The sequence below is a fragment of the Vidua macroura genome, chromosome 13 (assembly GCF_024509145.1).
Source record: "Vidua macroura isolate BioBank_ID:100142 chromosome 13, ASM2450914v1, whole genome shotgun sequence".
Taxonomy (NCBI): Eukaryota; Metazoa; Chordata; class Aves; order Passeriformes; family Viduidae; genus Vidua; species Vidua macroura.
The window spans coordinates 11,448,892-11,463,737 of NC_071583.1; the positions used below are offsets into that span (position 1 = coordinate 11,448,892).

Here is a 14,846-nt window from a genome sequence, read left to right on the forward strand (position 1 = left end):
GTGCTGGAGTGGGATGCTTGGAGCAGCAGGGATGCAAGGATGCACACAGGGGAACACTACAGTGCCGTGGCTGCCTGCATCTACAGAAGCAGCTTGTAGGTCAGCAGCCCGTGTCCCTGCACCGAGAGCCTCCTCCTGCACTACTTGCAGACTGCAACAAGCTGAGAAAGCTCCCACAGCCTGGCAGCACATCCCAGCACGAACCGGCCTGTGCTCGCATCTAGCGAGAGCTCCGAGCGCCCTGAGCCAGGCTCCTCAGTAACACAAACACGGTGCTGCAGGGATGGAGGGAGAAAAATAGTTAAAACCTCTCTCAGAAGGACTGTAAGGCTTTATCTCAAGTGGGCCAATGACATCATTTGATTTGTAGTGTTAGTAGTTTCAAAACCTCAAAATCCCTCCTTCCCTGCCAGAAATAAACCAGTTCCGATGACCTGAACCGTGCCTGCGTGGGGCAGTCAGACATGGGGTTAGAACCCTTCGAGCCGTAGGGCTCACGCTACCGGAGCGCCCCGTGGGAACGGCTCAGCCGCAGAGCGCAGGGCTGGGAGTCCATGCAGGAGCCAGAGGCACTGAGTGATTTGGAACTGAGGCTGTGATTGGCTGAAGGGCGCGCAGGCAGTGTATGAGCAGGAAGCTGATTGGCTGAAGGGTGTGCGGACAGTGTATGAGCAGGAAGCTGATTGGCTGAAGGAATGTGCAGACCATGTATGAGCAGGAAGCTGATTGGCTGAAGGATGCCCAGACGGTGTATGAGCGTGAAGCTGATTGGCTGAAGGACATGCAAACAGTGTATGAGCAGGGAGCTGATTGGCTGAAGGATGCGCAGACCATGTATGAGCAGGAAGCTGATTGGCTGAAGGATGCCCAGACGGTGTATAAGCGTGAAGCTGATTGGCTGAAGGATGCACGGACCATGTACGAGCAGGAAGCTGATTGGATGGTAGGACGCTTGGACAGCAGCACTGCAGCTGAGCCAGCCAATGGGCGCCTTCTTTCTGTTCAGTTCTGTTAGGTGTCGGTTTGGTTTCAGTTCTGTCAGGTCAAAATTAAAGGTATAAAAAGGGGCCAATTTTTACAATAAAGCAATCTCCTTCGGATGCAGAAGGGGGTCCATGTTGCTTCGTTCCCCACTGCTACAGGGCTTATCCTGAGAGAACAAGAGGGCTGAGCAAGGAGGGTTCTTTCAATGACTTTAATAGAAGGTGATCCCATCGTCTGGCAAATCTTTTAGAATTCCCTAAGCTATTTAAGGCTGAAGTTTCACCTTTAAAAGTGATGCAGACACTTCAGTTCCCACATTGCACAGTAAGCTGAAGCAGGAGCTGGGCTTTTAATGTAATTAGATGCCTTTGAAAGCCTGAAAATCCTAATTCTCTAAGTAACTGGCAACTGACTGAATATGGAAAACTTCCAGAAAGGTACCCTGGCTGCTGGTAGCTACAGTGATACTTGAAACACATCCATACACTAAATGTATAATTGTTACAGAGAACCATCTTTTAGTGACACTTACCTTTATGCCTATATGAACATAAATTTCCTAAAAGAATTGGTTGTTCTCCAATTCTAATTGGAGAGTCTTAATGTTCTGCCACAAGTCTGTGTATTTTATCTGGACAGAATGGATGAAATTAATTCAAGAAATCATATCTGAGTCAAAGCAAGAAAGTAAGTATTCCCTGAAACTGTGAGTGACCTTTTCAGCACAGATCTCCAGCCAGAGACTAGAGATGCTTCCCAGTCTTACCACCAATAACTATCTTTTGAATTGGCTTTTTCAACCAGCTGGACACCTAACTGATGTTGATTTAGTCTGTGGATTTCATCACAATTTATCACATACGACCATATCAGTAGTCTTAAGACAAAGTATCTAATTTATCCCCTATTATCCCTGAAAAAAATGAAGACCATTAGATTGGATTGACACAATTTGTTCTTGATAAATAGGTGCCATAACTGCTTTTATCACCTTGTTACCCTCTAAATCCTTATAATTCAATCACATAATAATTTCTTCTGGCATCTTTCCAGGTGTCAGAATTAAGAGAATAATTCCTATTATTCTACAGATATAGGAACATCTATAATTCATTGGAAGCTTCCTTTATATATCTTATTATACCTGATCCTTGTATCAAGATTAGCATTATTATTTGCCCTTTTTGAGCACTGTGGGATCTTTTGCATGGTTTAAAATCTTGATTTTAAATGCCAGCACAGCCTTCATAATTGAACTCTGAGATTATAACATTATTATCATCTGGGTGCTGATTTCTGCCTCACTGTGGCTGTCAGCCAAATGTCATAATGCATACAATTAACAGATTTGCTTCTCAGCTTACTGATAACAAAGGAAGCACAAATAATTCATGGGCAGAGGCACTGGTTCTTTGATGTGATTGAACTCTGATCCTTTCAGCACCTGAAGGGAGGCCGGCTGAAGGCAGGGCAGCCTCATTAAGGCAAAGAAAAAAAAAAAAAAAAGCAGAGGGGGAAGAGGAGGATGAAGGAGGTGTCCCCCACGCTGAGTACTGTGACCTCTGCTGGGCCAGGTCCTGCAGCTCCCACCCTCCCACCATGACACGGAAACACGAGATTCCTCAGGAAAAGACAAAAAAATCTATGTCCCAGACAAAAAAATACAGACAAAATAATGTCTCTTATTACAGGGTAGCTTTCTTTTCTCCCAGAGGTTGGGGGAAATTCCTGATGAGCTACTTCCATCTGGTTTACCGTCCCTTTTCACTGGGGCAGTTCAAAGAGCCTGCAGTGTAACTGAGAATTGAGGACAGCATTTATTTATAGTTTGATAGTCTCATAAAAGCTGGGGAGCTGAGCTCACAGCAGTGTGCTTATTTATGTTTTAAACTGCTCATGCAGCATGCTACTGCCTCACAAAGTGTATGCTGGAGCTCCTGCATACCATTATGTATGGCTCTTCGTAGGTTCATGGCACGAAGGAAAAAAAGAAAAGGTAAAATTAGACTAACTAAATGGTTGATATAAAAATTAAAGTAGCAGAGTGAACCTGAGAAAAATTAATAGCCCAGCTCTCAAATAAAGTCGCATCCAATGGAGGTTTGCACCTGAATCCATTTTTCACAGTAAAAGTATCCCAAAATTCTGAGTGAGGCATTAACTCTGATTTCAGCTCCTGGTGACATTATAAAGGATTTGAACTTTGCACTGCAAGTTTTATAGTGACAACTCAGCCTCTGACAAAATCTCAGAGCAGTGTCTCATTGCAAATTATATTTGCATCACACTTATCCTCTCTTTTACTATCAATGTACCATCTTTTTCCCTCTGTAACCTAGGGGGAAATCAAAGCAGCACTGTTTCATTATTACCCTTTAATAGTCTTTCCAGTGATATAAAGGAGAATATTAATATCCTTCCAATGACCTCACCTAAACGCTGCTAAAAGCTAGGAGGGAAGTGACAAGTTTGCACCTAAAGCACAGGGATGAATTTCTGAAGTTAATGAAAGGATTTCACCCCTGGGTTTTAATCCTGTTTTCTTTTTAACCTTTTAGCTTCAGTTTCCTCAGCTGTAGAATGGAGAAAGTAGACTCACATGCAAATCAACAGCACGATTTTGTTGAGTACAGTCAGTCAGGAGCTGGCTATGCTGACAAAGCACAGAGATAAAGAAGGTGTGTTCTGACAAGGAAAAGTGAATATTGTCTTCTGGCAAGAGTGAGGTAACCACACTCTTCCTACAGCTCTGCCTGGGGATGCAGTGCTGCCCTGCAGAGCCATGTGAGGTGGGTGAAGACAGGTTGGAGGGTTGCAGTGATCCTCCTGGAAGGCGCAGACTCTTTGCACAGGATGAGGTGATGGTGGGCATGGAGCAGGTCCAGGAGAAGGGGCCCAGCCCATCTCCTGCTCCCAGGCTGTGGGCAGTCCTGCTGCTGCTCCTGGGGAGAGCATCCAGAGCAGACCCAGCAGCTTTGGGGTGGCAGAGGAGACCACCTGCCCTGGGTGCACATGGGCACTGCCCTTCATTGCCTGGGCAGTGGCTGTGGGACTTGTCCATCAGATTATTAATACTCAAGTAGCACATTAATGGCATGAGCCATGTTTTTCCTCAATATTGCTGTTGCTGAGGCCTCACTGATGAAAGAGCAAAGGAGATGGCTGCCAGAGTGTTGTGCCAGATGTGCTGATCGCTGGTATGAGCGCTTTAAAATTCACAAATCTAATGAACAGTGTAATCACTGATGAAGTGTTGCTCTTAAGAAAGCTAAATTAACAGTGAAAGAAAACTTAAAGGTGACCAGCAAAGGAAATGAAATCATAACTCAGTTCTACAGACAGCTTCTTCCTGATCTGTACAAAAGTCTGGGGAAAATGACGGTGATTAATTATCCCACTTGTTCTTTGCATTAAAAATACACATTTTAATCATTATGGAAAAGCTGGTGGATGCATGAAGTTTTGACATCTTAAAAGAGAAAGGAGAGAAGTTGATCGTTTTGGAGGAAAAGTCATGATTAGTCAGATTGTGAAACAGGATTGGGGCTTGTTGGTGCTTACTAACACTTTCATACAGCTGGAGATGAACAACCTGGTTCAGGACACTACAGCTCATCTTCTTTAGGATGTCTGTGCTTATGGTCTTTGAGATGGTAAGCACAGTTTCTGAGATATAGGGAGGTTCCTTTATCAAAATGCAGTGAAGATCAAATATTACAAAATTATGAAATAGCACAAGGGGAAAACAATAAATTGTCTAATTATCATAGGATAAAAAAAACCCAAAACATTTCCTATCTCATGAAAGGCTTCTACTGTCTGTAAAGACTGCTTGCTCCAGAGGCAGTCGATACAGGATTAAGACCCATGTTTTCTCAAATGCAGTATTTAATTTCAAAGGAGACAGAGAAAAAAAAAATCTAGATTTTGAAATACCATCTCTGTCTTTTTTGTACTAAACTTGCTGTTTTGATTGAATTTTAGAGGTATCATAAGAAGAGCTCAGAGCCTGGCCCACATCCAGATGTTAATGTTTAGTCTTCCAAATTCATTTTTGAAATCTAGTAATAACCCAGTTTCATTTCTTAGATTTGTTGCTTCTGGTTCCATATTTGGAATATGGAAAGACTCAATCAAATCAAGGAAATGCCAATCTTCAAGCATGATTGTCTTTTAAATTAGCACTCAAAGTGAGGAATCTACTAGTTCCAAAAACAACTCAACAGCTAAAAGAGTACAGGTTTGAGTTTGGTGATATAGCTGTAGATTTCCTTTCCACCTGTGAAATAACTGTAATATTTTTAAAGATCTATCTACCTAAATCTGTAGAAAAATCTGGACTCTTTGTAAAAATACCTTTAGAGGAATTTCAAGGAATTTAATATACTCATTTTCGTATGTTGATGCATGTTTCTTTAATGAAACCAAGAATTCTCTTTGTGCTGCCAGGATTTGAGAAAACCAATTCAATCTGTGATACAAGCGCTTGATCCTGCAAGTATTTAAGCTGCTGAGGAATGTTACTAATTTCAACAGTCTCATTAAGCACTTTGTAGCATGTTTACAGTGTGTTTCAAACATGGTTATACCACAGCTTTAGGACTTGTTCATGTACTGGTGACTCATGACATGAGTCCTTAATGCATTTCTAAAACAGAACTGTCTCATTACCATATTACAGCCAAAAACTGTGATAAGGACTGGTATCCCTCAAGTGATGGTAAATGTCATTCTCCCACTGAAATTCTACACCTGTACCTCACATTCTGCAGAAAGACAGAGATTCACTAAAGGATCTGCTTTCAAAAAGAAAAAAAAAACAAAAAAAAAACCAAAAAAAAAACCAAAAAAAAAAAAACCCCAAAAAAACCAACCCAAAAACAAACAGAAATGAGACCACAAATTTCCCCCCTTTTCCCCCCATAAATAAAACTGGAGGGAGCATGTTAATAATTACAATTTAATTTAGAATGACCCTTGAGCTTGCAGTGAGTGGAACCAAAACTGTGACTCTGCAGCACATAAACATCCTGCTGAGAAGAAGGAGGACAGCTTGATGTCTGGCCTCTATTTACTGAATTTATTTACTCTATTTACTTTATTTATTCCAAAGGAAACTGGTAGCAACTTTGTAGAAACCAGTGACCTATGCTTTGGTGTGAGAGAGAAAAGAATCTGGCCAGTTGGACCAAGTTGCTTCCTGCCACTTCACTACCAGTCTTTGGGGGTAAAAGCTGCCTCTACCCACAACACTACGTTGACTCTCTCAACTCAATTTTTATAGGCTCTGTATCAGGATCAGGGAAAAGAGGGAGAAGGCAGTTGAAAAAGGCTGATTTGAAGGAAGTCTGTAATAGTCTTTAAATAATCACAGAATTTGGGGGTAGGTATTGAATACTGAAGTTCATTTGAAGTGTTGATTTTTCTTATATTTTGTCTTGGAGGCCTTGAACCTGAGACCTCACCATAATTTTGCACCATTTTTATACCTTACTGATTCATACTACACCACAGAGATTATTAACTTTAGGTAATTACAGTAACATTCACGTGCCCAATAGTTTGTTCTTATTGGACAATATCATGCTTCTATTTCTAGAAACATTCCCCATGAAGACCTTTAGTTCTGAAGATATTTAAAGAGAGGAAGTTTGGAGATCAACCATGGATCGCAAGCCTGAGGAGAAGAGAAAGCAGCGCCACAGCTTGACTTTACTGGAGCAAGTAAAGAGGATGAAGGAATCCACACAGATAATCGATGTGGTGCTGGTTGCAGAAGGTGAGAGATTCCCCTGCCATAAAGTGGTGCTGGCTGCCTTCAGTGCCTATTTCAGAGCCATGTTCACGTGTGGCCTGGCAGAGTGCACGCAGAGGGAGGTGGTGCTGCACGACATCTCTGCCGAGAGCGTGTCGGTGATCCTGCACTACGTGTACAGCGCCGAGCTGCGCCTCACCAGCCACAACGTGCAGACTGTCGCCCTCGCTGCCTTCTTCATGCAGATGGAAGAGGTTTGCAATATGTGTCAGAAGTACATGATGGACCATATGGATGCTTCCAACTGTGTGGGCATCTATTACTTTGCAAACCACATCGGGGCGGAAGATTTATGTGACCAAGCGAGGAAATACATGTATCAGCATTTTGCTGAGGTGAGCTTGCAGGAAGAAATACTAGAGATTGAGTTCCACCAGCTGCTGACTCTCATCAAATCAGATGATCTGAATATTTCCAGGGAGGAGAGCATTTTGGATCTCGTCATTAGATGGGTCAAGCACAGCAGAGAGTCACGTTCAGAACACCTTGTTGAGCTCCTCAAGCAAGTGAGACTGGTGCTTGTCAGCCCCTCTTTTCTTGTGGAAGCCCGGAAAAGGAACACAATTATTCTGTGCAATTCAGAATGCAATGATTTGTTCGAGGAAGCACTGAAAGCCATCCAACTGTCCAGCCACCCTTCCCTCAGCCTGCGATACGGCATGGAGACTACGGATCTCCTGCTCTGCATCGGCAACAACTCCCTCGGCATCAGGTCCAGGCATGGCAGCTATGCAGATGCCAGCTTTTGTTACGCTCCTGCGACACGAAAAACGTACTTCATTTCCTCCCCGAAGTATGGAGAGGGCTTGGGATGTGTTTGCACTGGTGTTGTCACTGAGAAAAATGATATCATTGTGGCAGGCGAGGCAAGCGCCGTCAAAATGTCTAGACAAAGGACCAGGAACATTGAAATTTATAGGTGTGTACCCTCTGTCTGAAATCCCCTAATTATTTTAAAAAATTTAAATCTAAATAATGTTTCTGGGGACAAAAAAAGAAAAAAAAGACCATTACACAAAGCATTTTTTACTTGATTTTTTTTTCTTACAGATTTTGACTACTTTGATCAATTTGTCACAACTTATTTTCACAGCTCTAAGTTATATACATACAACCAAATTCTTCTGAAAGAATGAGGAGTTACTCTTGTGCTATCTCTGAGTAAATGAGCTCAATTAGACCAATGTATGTAGGTTTTATATTCTCTTTACCCTCAGTATTTTCCTTGGATACTTCTTGGATATCTCAGTATTTTCCTTGGATACTTCTTTTCTAGGTCATTAGCAGGGGGAAGTGAGCCAAGTGATGGTCCAATGAGCCCAGTAACACAGAGAAAACATGCTTTGTTGATGTTGATGATAGTGCTTCGTAGATTAAATGTAATGATAGATAGCTCAAAAACCTCATTCTGTTTTTACTCATATCCTTTTCAGATGCACACATTTTAAAGAAAACCAGACATTTCCTGGATTAAAGATCAGATTTTTAAATGGTGACAGCATTTTCAAATGCAAATGCCTATATTTGAGGAAATAAATTCATAGTGAGGCAGGGGAAGTGGCTTTCTTTTCAGCAGTGTTGAGTTCTCACTGCTCCCACTAATTTCAGAAGAAATTGTGATTGAGCAGCACATGCAGAAATAAGTGACTTCTTACCTTAATTAAGGTAAAATATCTTTGAAAGGACACCTAGGATTCCTCATACTAAAAATGCTTCATCTTGAACATTGGGCTCGATTTTATAATTTCTCTGTGAAGGAGAGATCTCCTCTTGTCATTGCACTGAGTAAACACTGACAGTTAAAGGGGGTAATGTTTCCAAACAGGCTGATGGGACCTGGCTGAACCAGGGCATTTACAGCTGTGGGTTTTCCTACAGATACCACCAGCGAGGAAACCACTTTTGGCACAGTCTGTGCACCACTCAGCTCCGTGAGCTCTACGCCCTGGGCACTGCCCACAACGACCTCTATGTAATAGGAGGGCAAATGAAAGAGAAGAATCAGTACCTGGTCACGAACTGTGTGGAGAAGTATTCCATGGAGCAAGGCACCTGGAGAAGCACGGCACCTCTGCCAGTACCACTGGCCTGCCACGTGGTGGTGACAGTGAAGGACAAGCTGTACGTGCTGGGTGGATGGACACCACAGGTTGAGAATTGTGCCCATTTACTTTGTTTGCTTTGTGCACTAACAAGAACTGTTGTGTAATTTTACAGTGCTTCTTTTCATGGGAAAATTCATCAGTGATAACAGAAGAATAAGTTGCTCACATTCCTCTGATTAAACATATTCTGTAGGAAAACCAAACAGGGTGAAGAAGAATAATATCCATCTATGCCATCCTCAATGTAAATACCAACTTCAGGAAGGGCAGTTTTTATTCACAGAGATGTGGAAAGTGGGCTAGAGTTTAAAATACATCTCCTTTGTCATTATAGGTTCCATCCTTTCTATTCCTTATTTACCATCCTCTTAATTTTTCTAGAAATAATAAATAATGGCATTTAATCATACAGGGACCCTTAACAGTGCCCTGTCTTCAAAAAGCGTGTACACAGGTACACTTCAGGGACAGATTCATAAATGACATTTAAAGTTCACCTTGATTCCTCAGGAAGCTTTCTTGGTTAATTAAAGTTAATTTATTTGATTTTCATTACATTACATTTTAAATGAAAAGTCAAAGCATTCTCTGGGAAACAGAGTCCTTTAACAAATCCATTTATTTATTTCTGTGGCATTGCTTGGCCATGTAAAGTTTTTACAGGGATTTTCAGCAGGGCCACAGATACCTGTTCAGTAATACAGGGATTATACTGAGCTATGCTACAAGGAAGATGGATGTCAAGGGCACTGCTCACTCTCTCCAGTTGCTCCCAGTGCAAAATGTCTTTTTTTCAGAGTCCAGCCCATTTTTATTTATTGCTTGGTGAATTTCAAATTTGAGTGCTCAGGAAAAAGCCCCACATTCACTTGACAATGAAGTGGAGCATCTGTAATCCTTGTTGCAATATGTTCAGACTGTCATCACAACTCGGTGGTTTCTGTCCTCTTGAAATAAATCACTGTTTAAAGTGTTTAAAAGTGAGATGCAGTCAGCTAACAAGACTTCCACCTCTTTGAATATTTTGAGTGCAGGAGTCCCCAGGGAGGCAACAGAAAGATCAGAGAGTATTTCTGATACAGAAACAACTGTGCAAGGGTATCTCATATGTAAAGGCACTTAATGTAGAAACAATCTGTCTGTGATAAAAACTTGAACTGAAAGATATGTCATATAACAAAGATAGATGTTGAAATCAGACAACCAGCTTTGTGAAGCTTTTTTTCCAGAACAGATTGTGAGAGGGAAAAGTGGCTTAGAAGCACAAGTCAGGAATATTGAGCCAAGAATATTTTTTTTTAAACCCACCTAAAGTGGATACCTGCCTACCAGTACTATCAGTAACAATGCATGGTCTCTGAGTTTATATAGAAATAGGTTTGAGATGAACAGATTAACAGCAGTTGACCAAACCCCACAGCTTTGTAAGATTATGGTGCACCTGCACAGACCAGAATAAATTGGCTAAAGTACTCAAAAAACTGCTTTAAGACCAGCACTACAGAATGCTGAATTCTTCTGGTACCATCCATCTTCCCCCTGTCAGATGCAGTGATTGCATATGTGGGGTTACCACAGCTGCACTGGGAAAGCCAATGAGCTGGCCAAGCCAGGGGCTGTCCCTGTGCTGGAGCAGCACTGAATGTTCTGTCAGTCCTGAACAAACACTAACAACAGCATTGACAGACTGCCCTAAATGCACGTGTCCATTACAGGACAGAGAAAAATACCCTTCCCACTCAGGCTTTGTAATTGAAATAAGACAAGACAAGTCAAGCCAGGACATAAAATAACAGCTTAGGAGGGCAAGGACTCGCTCACAGCAGTGCTGCTCTGCTCAGCATTGGTCTGGCCCCTGATGCCAGCGCTAAAACCCAAACTGACTCCAGCCTTGCTAACTGGGGGCTGTTAAAAGAGAAGAAAGTGTTTGGTGAGGCTGACAGGAAGATTTCAGACCCCTGAGACACAGAGAAGGGCTGCTGGAAGTTATGTTTTCTGTACACTGAGAGAACAGGGTGCACTCCAAGGAGAGCGTTACCAAAAATGAGGTTGGATGTGAATTTACAGCATGTCAAGTGGTGTCTTCTCCTAAGTACATGTTTAGTCTGTGCTGAAAATACTCAGCTTTCAAATACCCCTCTTTCAGTGAATAAATTAGCGTTTCACACTTACCACAGAGAAAGAACATGCCCCGGGCACTTACACGAAATAACCAAGGGGCTTTATATTTACTCTCTAGTTTGCCTCCTACTATCTTGTCCATGACATTAGTGTTGGAAAGGTCTTTTGGGAAAGAAAAATAACAAGAAAACAAGGATATATGTAACACCATCACAAGCAAGCAAAGTATTTCTCTCCTTCTCACTCTCTCTATGTGAAAACTTTCATCCCAAAATATTTCAGAATCCTCCCTCCACATCCCACTGCTAACATTCAAGGGTGTCATACCCAGAAAACAGCATCTGAATTCCCTGCATTGTATAAGACAGGCAGAGAAGGGGGAAGAAGATTAGAGAGAACAAGAGGAGTAGGAGTGAGTATAAAAAGTGTTATGGCAGCAAAGATATGGCGAGGGGGTTAGGAGCTTATTATGAAAACTATTGAAGTTACAGCTGTTGAACAACAACATTACTGTGGTTAGGCTGACTAAATAAATATGTAAATGTTTATTAGGATAAGATATATAAATATATAAATATATAAATATACATATACATACATACAAATATATATATATATAGGACTGAGAAAGGCCAGCTAAGTACCTGACTGAGACTCATGGTACAGTCTGAGTAATACTGGAAAGAGATTTCAACATTTGTCAGGAAAAAAAAGACAGACTGGTTTTCCCTCATTATTATTAGGACTGTACAGCAGCCTTGTGGAAGGGGGTATGTTCTTCCAGAGCTGAGAACCTTTACCCTAACCCTACTCCTGAATGTATTGTTAAGACCCAAATCCTTGGCTCTGTTGCTGCAGGATGTAGATACCCACTTATTCCTTTGCCTTCTAGAGCAGACTCCCAGCCATGGGTGCTGGTAAACCCTGGGGAGTACAACCCCCCCCAGCTGTAATTGATGTGTTTGTGCTATTTATCTGCCGAGCTGTCTGCTGTGATTAATTGCCTGCAGGCATGTGTGGAGGGCTCCAAATGTTGTGTTATTATATGGCTGTCATATTTCATGCAGATGGATCTGCCTGACGAGGAGCCGGATCGATTAAGTAACAGAACGTTTCGGTACGACCCGGGCCAAGACAAATGGATGGAAAGAGCTCCAATGAAGTTCTCCAAGTACCGCTTCAGCACAGCCGTAGTCAATGGGGAGATTTATGTCTTGGGTAAGAGGAAACAGATTTTTAACAGATAGCACCATGACTTTTTCTTCTTTCCAGCAATTTGCCTTTGTGAAGTGAAATATCTCACCCTTTGTTATGTACTGTAGGACAAAGTGCCTCGTGCTAAATGGAGAGTATTTTTCTGAAGTTATTTGTTCCCCACATTATTTCTTCCTTCTGTAATTTATGTGGATTAAATTATGTGAATGTATAGTGTTCTGGATCCGTGAAACTAAGATGCTTCACTTTTTCAGATATTTTTCTTTGGGGTGTCAGTGTGTGGCATAAATAATAATGAATTTTAAAAGGTGAGTAGAGAAGCTTTGAAGCACCATTTCACAGGTGAAATGCTAAGGAATATATGCAGCATCATGAAGGAAAGGCATAAAGATAAAGAAAATTTTGATTTCCCAAAACCAACATCATGAGTGTCTCCTGACAAAACCCAGTGAATACTTCTCTTCCACCTACCTCACCATAGTGATTTTTTTTAAAAAAATCTAAATATTTCTTAGCAGTTTTTGCTAAGAATCCTTTGAGGATTTTGGTTTCAAAACAGTACTTTGACCAAAGGTTTTACAATTTGTACAAATGAGTTCAATAATCTCCTACCTACTCCAAAATCTTTTGCCCCAGAATCTTATTGTAGATAGATATATGACTGGAAGGTTCTTGTAGAAACAGGGAAAAAAGTTAATCCAGTCAAGCTACAGGTGGGCTGTGAGTGATTCATGCCCTTTCATGCTCCCATGGTCTCATGGGCAGCTTTAGGTATGAAGAAAGCAGCAATTCTATCAGTACCTCAGGACATTTCAATCCCCTCTGCTTCAAACTACTCCTGCTTACAAGCTTATCAAAGTGAACACAAAACTACAGTCTTATCAGCTTAATATACCTCCTATATCAGGGTGTTCTGGCTTTGTCTGGGTTGTTACATACCAGGGATAAAGCAGTTTGCTTCTGGCTCATAATACAGAAAGGGAGGTATGCAGGAAAAGTGTCTTTGAAGCAGAACAGGAAAGTGGCTTTAATGCTGCATTTGTCTTCTTTTAGAGAAACTTCTTTCTCTTTAGTGATTTGAGGGAGGTCCATAGGCACAACCAGGAGGAAGGGTGAAAGAAGCTCATAGGGAAAAGTGAGTTTTTCAAACAGAAAGTTGGGTCATTATCGCCAAAGGTTAGTGATAGAGAATTTCAGTGTGCTGTTAAATAATGAGAGTGTTGCCTGCCCAGGTTCAAAGGTGCTTTGAAAACATGGAGACTTTGTGCTCTGTAAAAGGTTAAATACCTATAATTATTTATACTGACACTGATGCTCTAATGGGGCAGCAGAAGCAGCTGGAATAGCTGGGAAGAGAACAGCAGCATTCATGTGTCTCAGTAAGAAGTGCTCCGAGATCAAGACCTCGAAGGCTGTGATGACACAGGGAGTCAGGGAGCAAAAAAAAGCAGCTGCCTTGGGGTGCATGTGATAAAACAAATTGACAGTCTTCTTCCCAGCAAGCCTGATACTGGCACAAGGAAAAGGAGTGGCTAATGGGGAAACTTCAAAACCTTCCCTCAAAATCTCACAAAGCAAGAAGCATATGTGAGTGATTACAGTAGTGAAATGTACAGATTGAACACAAAACACAGCCTTAAATCCAAAAAATGCCTGTTTAAATGGCATTGAAGAAAGTTCATGGTCTCATGGACCTTCAGAAGCATTTTGCTAATTAAAAAAACTAAAAACCTTGGCGTAGCAGCCAGCGCTGCAGTATTCAGGGAGCTGAAAACTACCTTGAATACTTTCTTACCTGCTGGCCAATACAAATAATTCTGTGGGAGAGAAAACCTTTGCTACAATCTGATCTGCACATGGGTGGTAACAGGGTTTTGCTCTGTCTCCATCATTTTGCTGGTTCAGACACCTTCCCATGGCAGTCTTTATTTGAGCCTATTCCTAGGGGAACCAGTGCACTTAATGCTTAGGTTAACAGTTTGCTGCATTGGACCCTTCACTCTTGCCACTAAGTCTAGCTAAACATTCATAAAGGCAGAGTTTGTTCTCAGTTTTAACAGTGTAAATCTGGGGTAATTTCACTGTAACGGACAAACCTGCTTGTGATTTATACCAAGGGTAACTAAGCTCACACGCTGCTCCAAGCAGCAGATTTTTGAGAAAGATTGGGCTATTTTTACCATTACATTTCTGAGCCTGCCTCCCTTCTGATACTCTGCCCACTCAAGGTGTAACTGCAGCAAGTGCAGACACAGATCAGTTACCATCAGGTAGCAGGAATATCAGTTGCAGAGAAGACATTTTGACCTAGGTCTGGGCTGCTTTCACAACCTCCTCACTGCCAGTTTTCACAAACTTTGTAAGAACTTTAACATCCATAAATCTGCAAAATTTAGTTGAAACTGGCCAACAAGCACAAAAGCTATGTAAGGTAGAGAAAATAATGTAAATGCAGATATAGACCACACATATAATTGCATAAGTCTTGTTTTGTTGGGAAGTCAAGTAATATTACAACTAAGTTTTTAATTGAAAGACAAGTCTGAGCCAAAAATGATTGGTCAACAAATTCTGCCTTTGACTCTGCTGGTTTAAATCCACCTGCA

The 14,846-nt window shown here is 41.5% G+C and overlaps 2 protein-coding genes across 2 annotated transcripts in view; one reads left to right on the forward strand and one right to left on the reverse strand.

The window, feature by feature from the left end:
- MGLL (monoglyceride lipase) overlaps positions 1–14,846 on the reverse strand; it is a 101,647-nt gene that overhangs the window by 78,621 nt on the left and 8,180 nt on the right. The gene's annotated exons all lie outside the window — the stretch shown is intronic.
- The window catches only part of KBTBD12 (kelch repeat and BTB domain containing 12), a 29,847-nt gene continuing 21,138 nt past the window's right edge, over positions 6,138–14,846 (forward strand). The window contains exons 1-3 of the mRNA XM_053989257.1: positions 6,138–7,718; positions 8,678–8,948; positions 12,093–12,243. Coding sequence (XP_053845232.1) covers positions 6,649–7,718; positions 8,678–8,948; positions 12,093–12,243 — 1,492 coding nt within the window. The 5' untranslated portion in view covers positions 6,138–6,648. The remainder of the gene's footprint in view (positions 7,719–8,677; positions 8,949–12,092; positions 12,244–14,846) is intronic.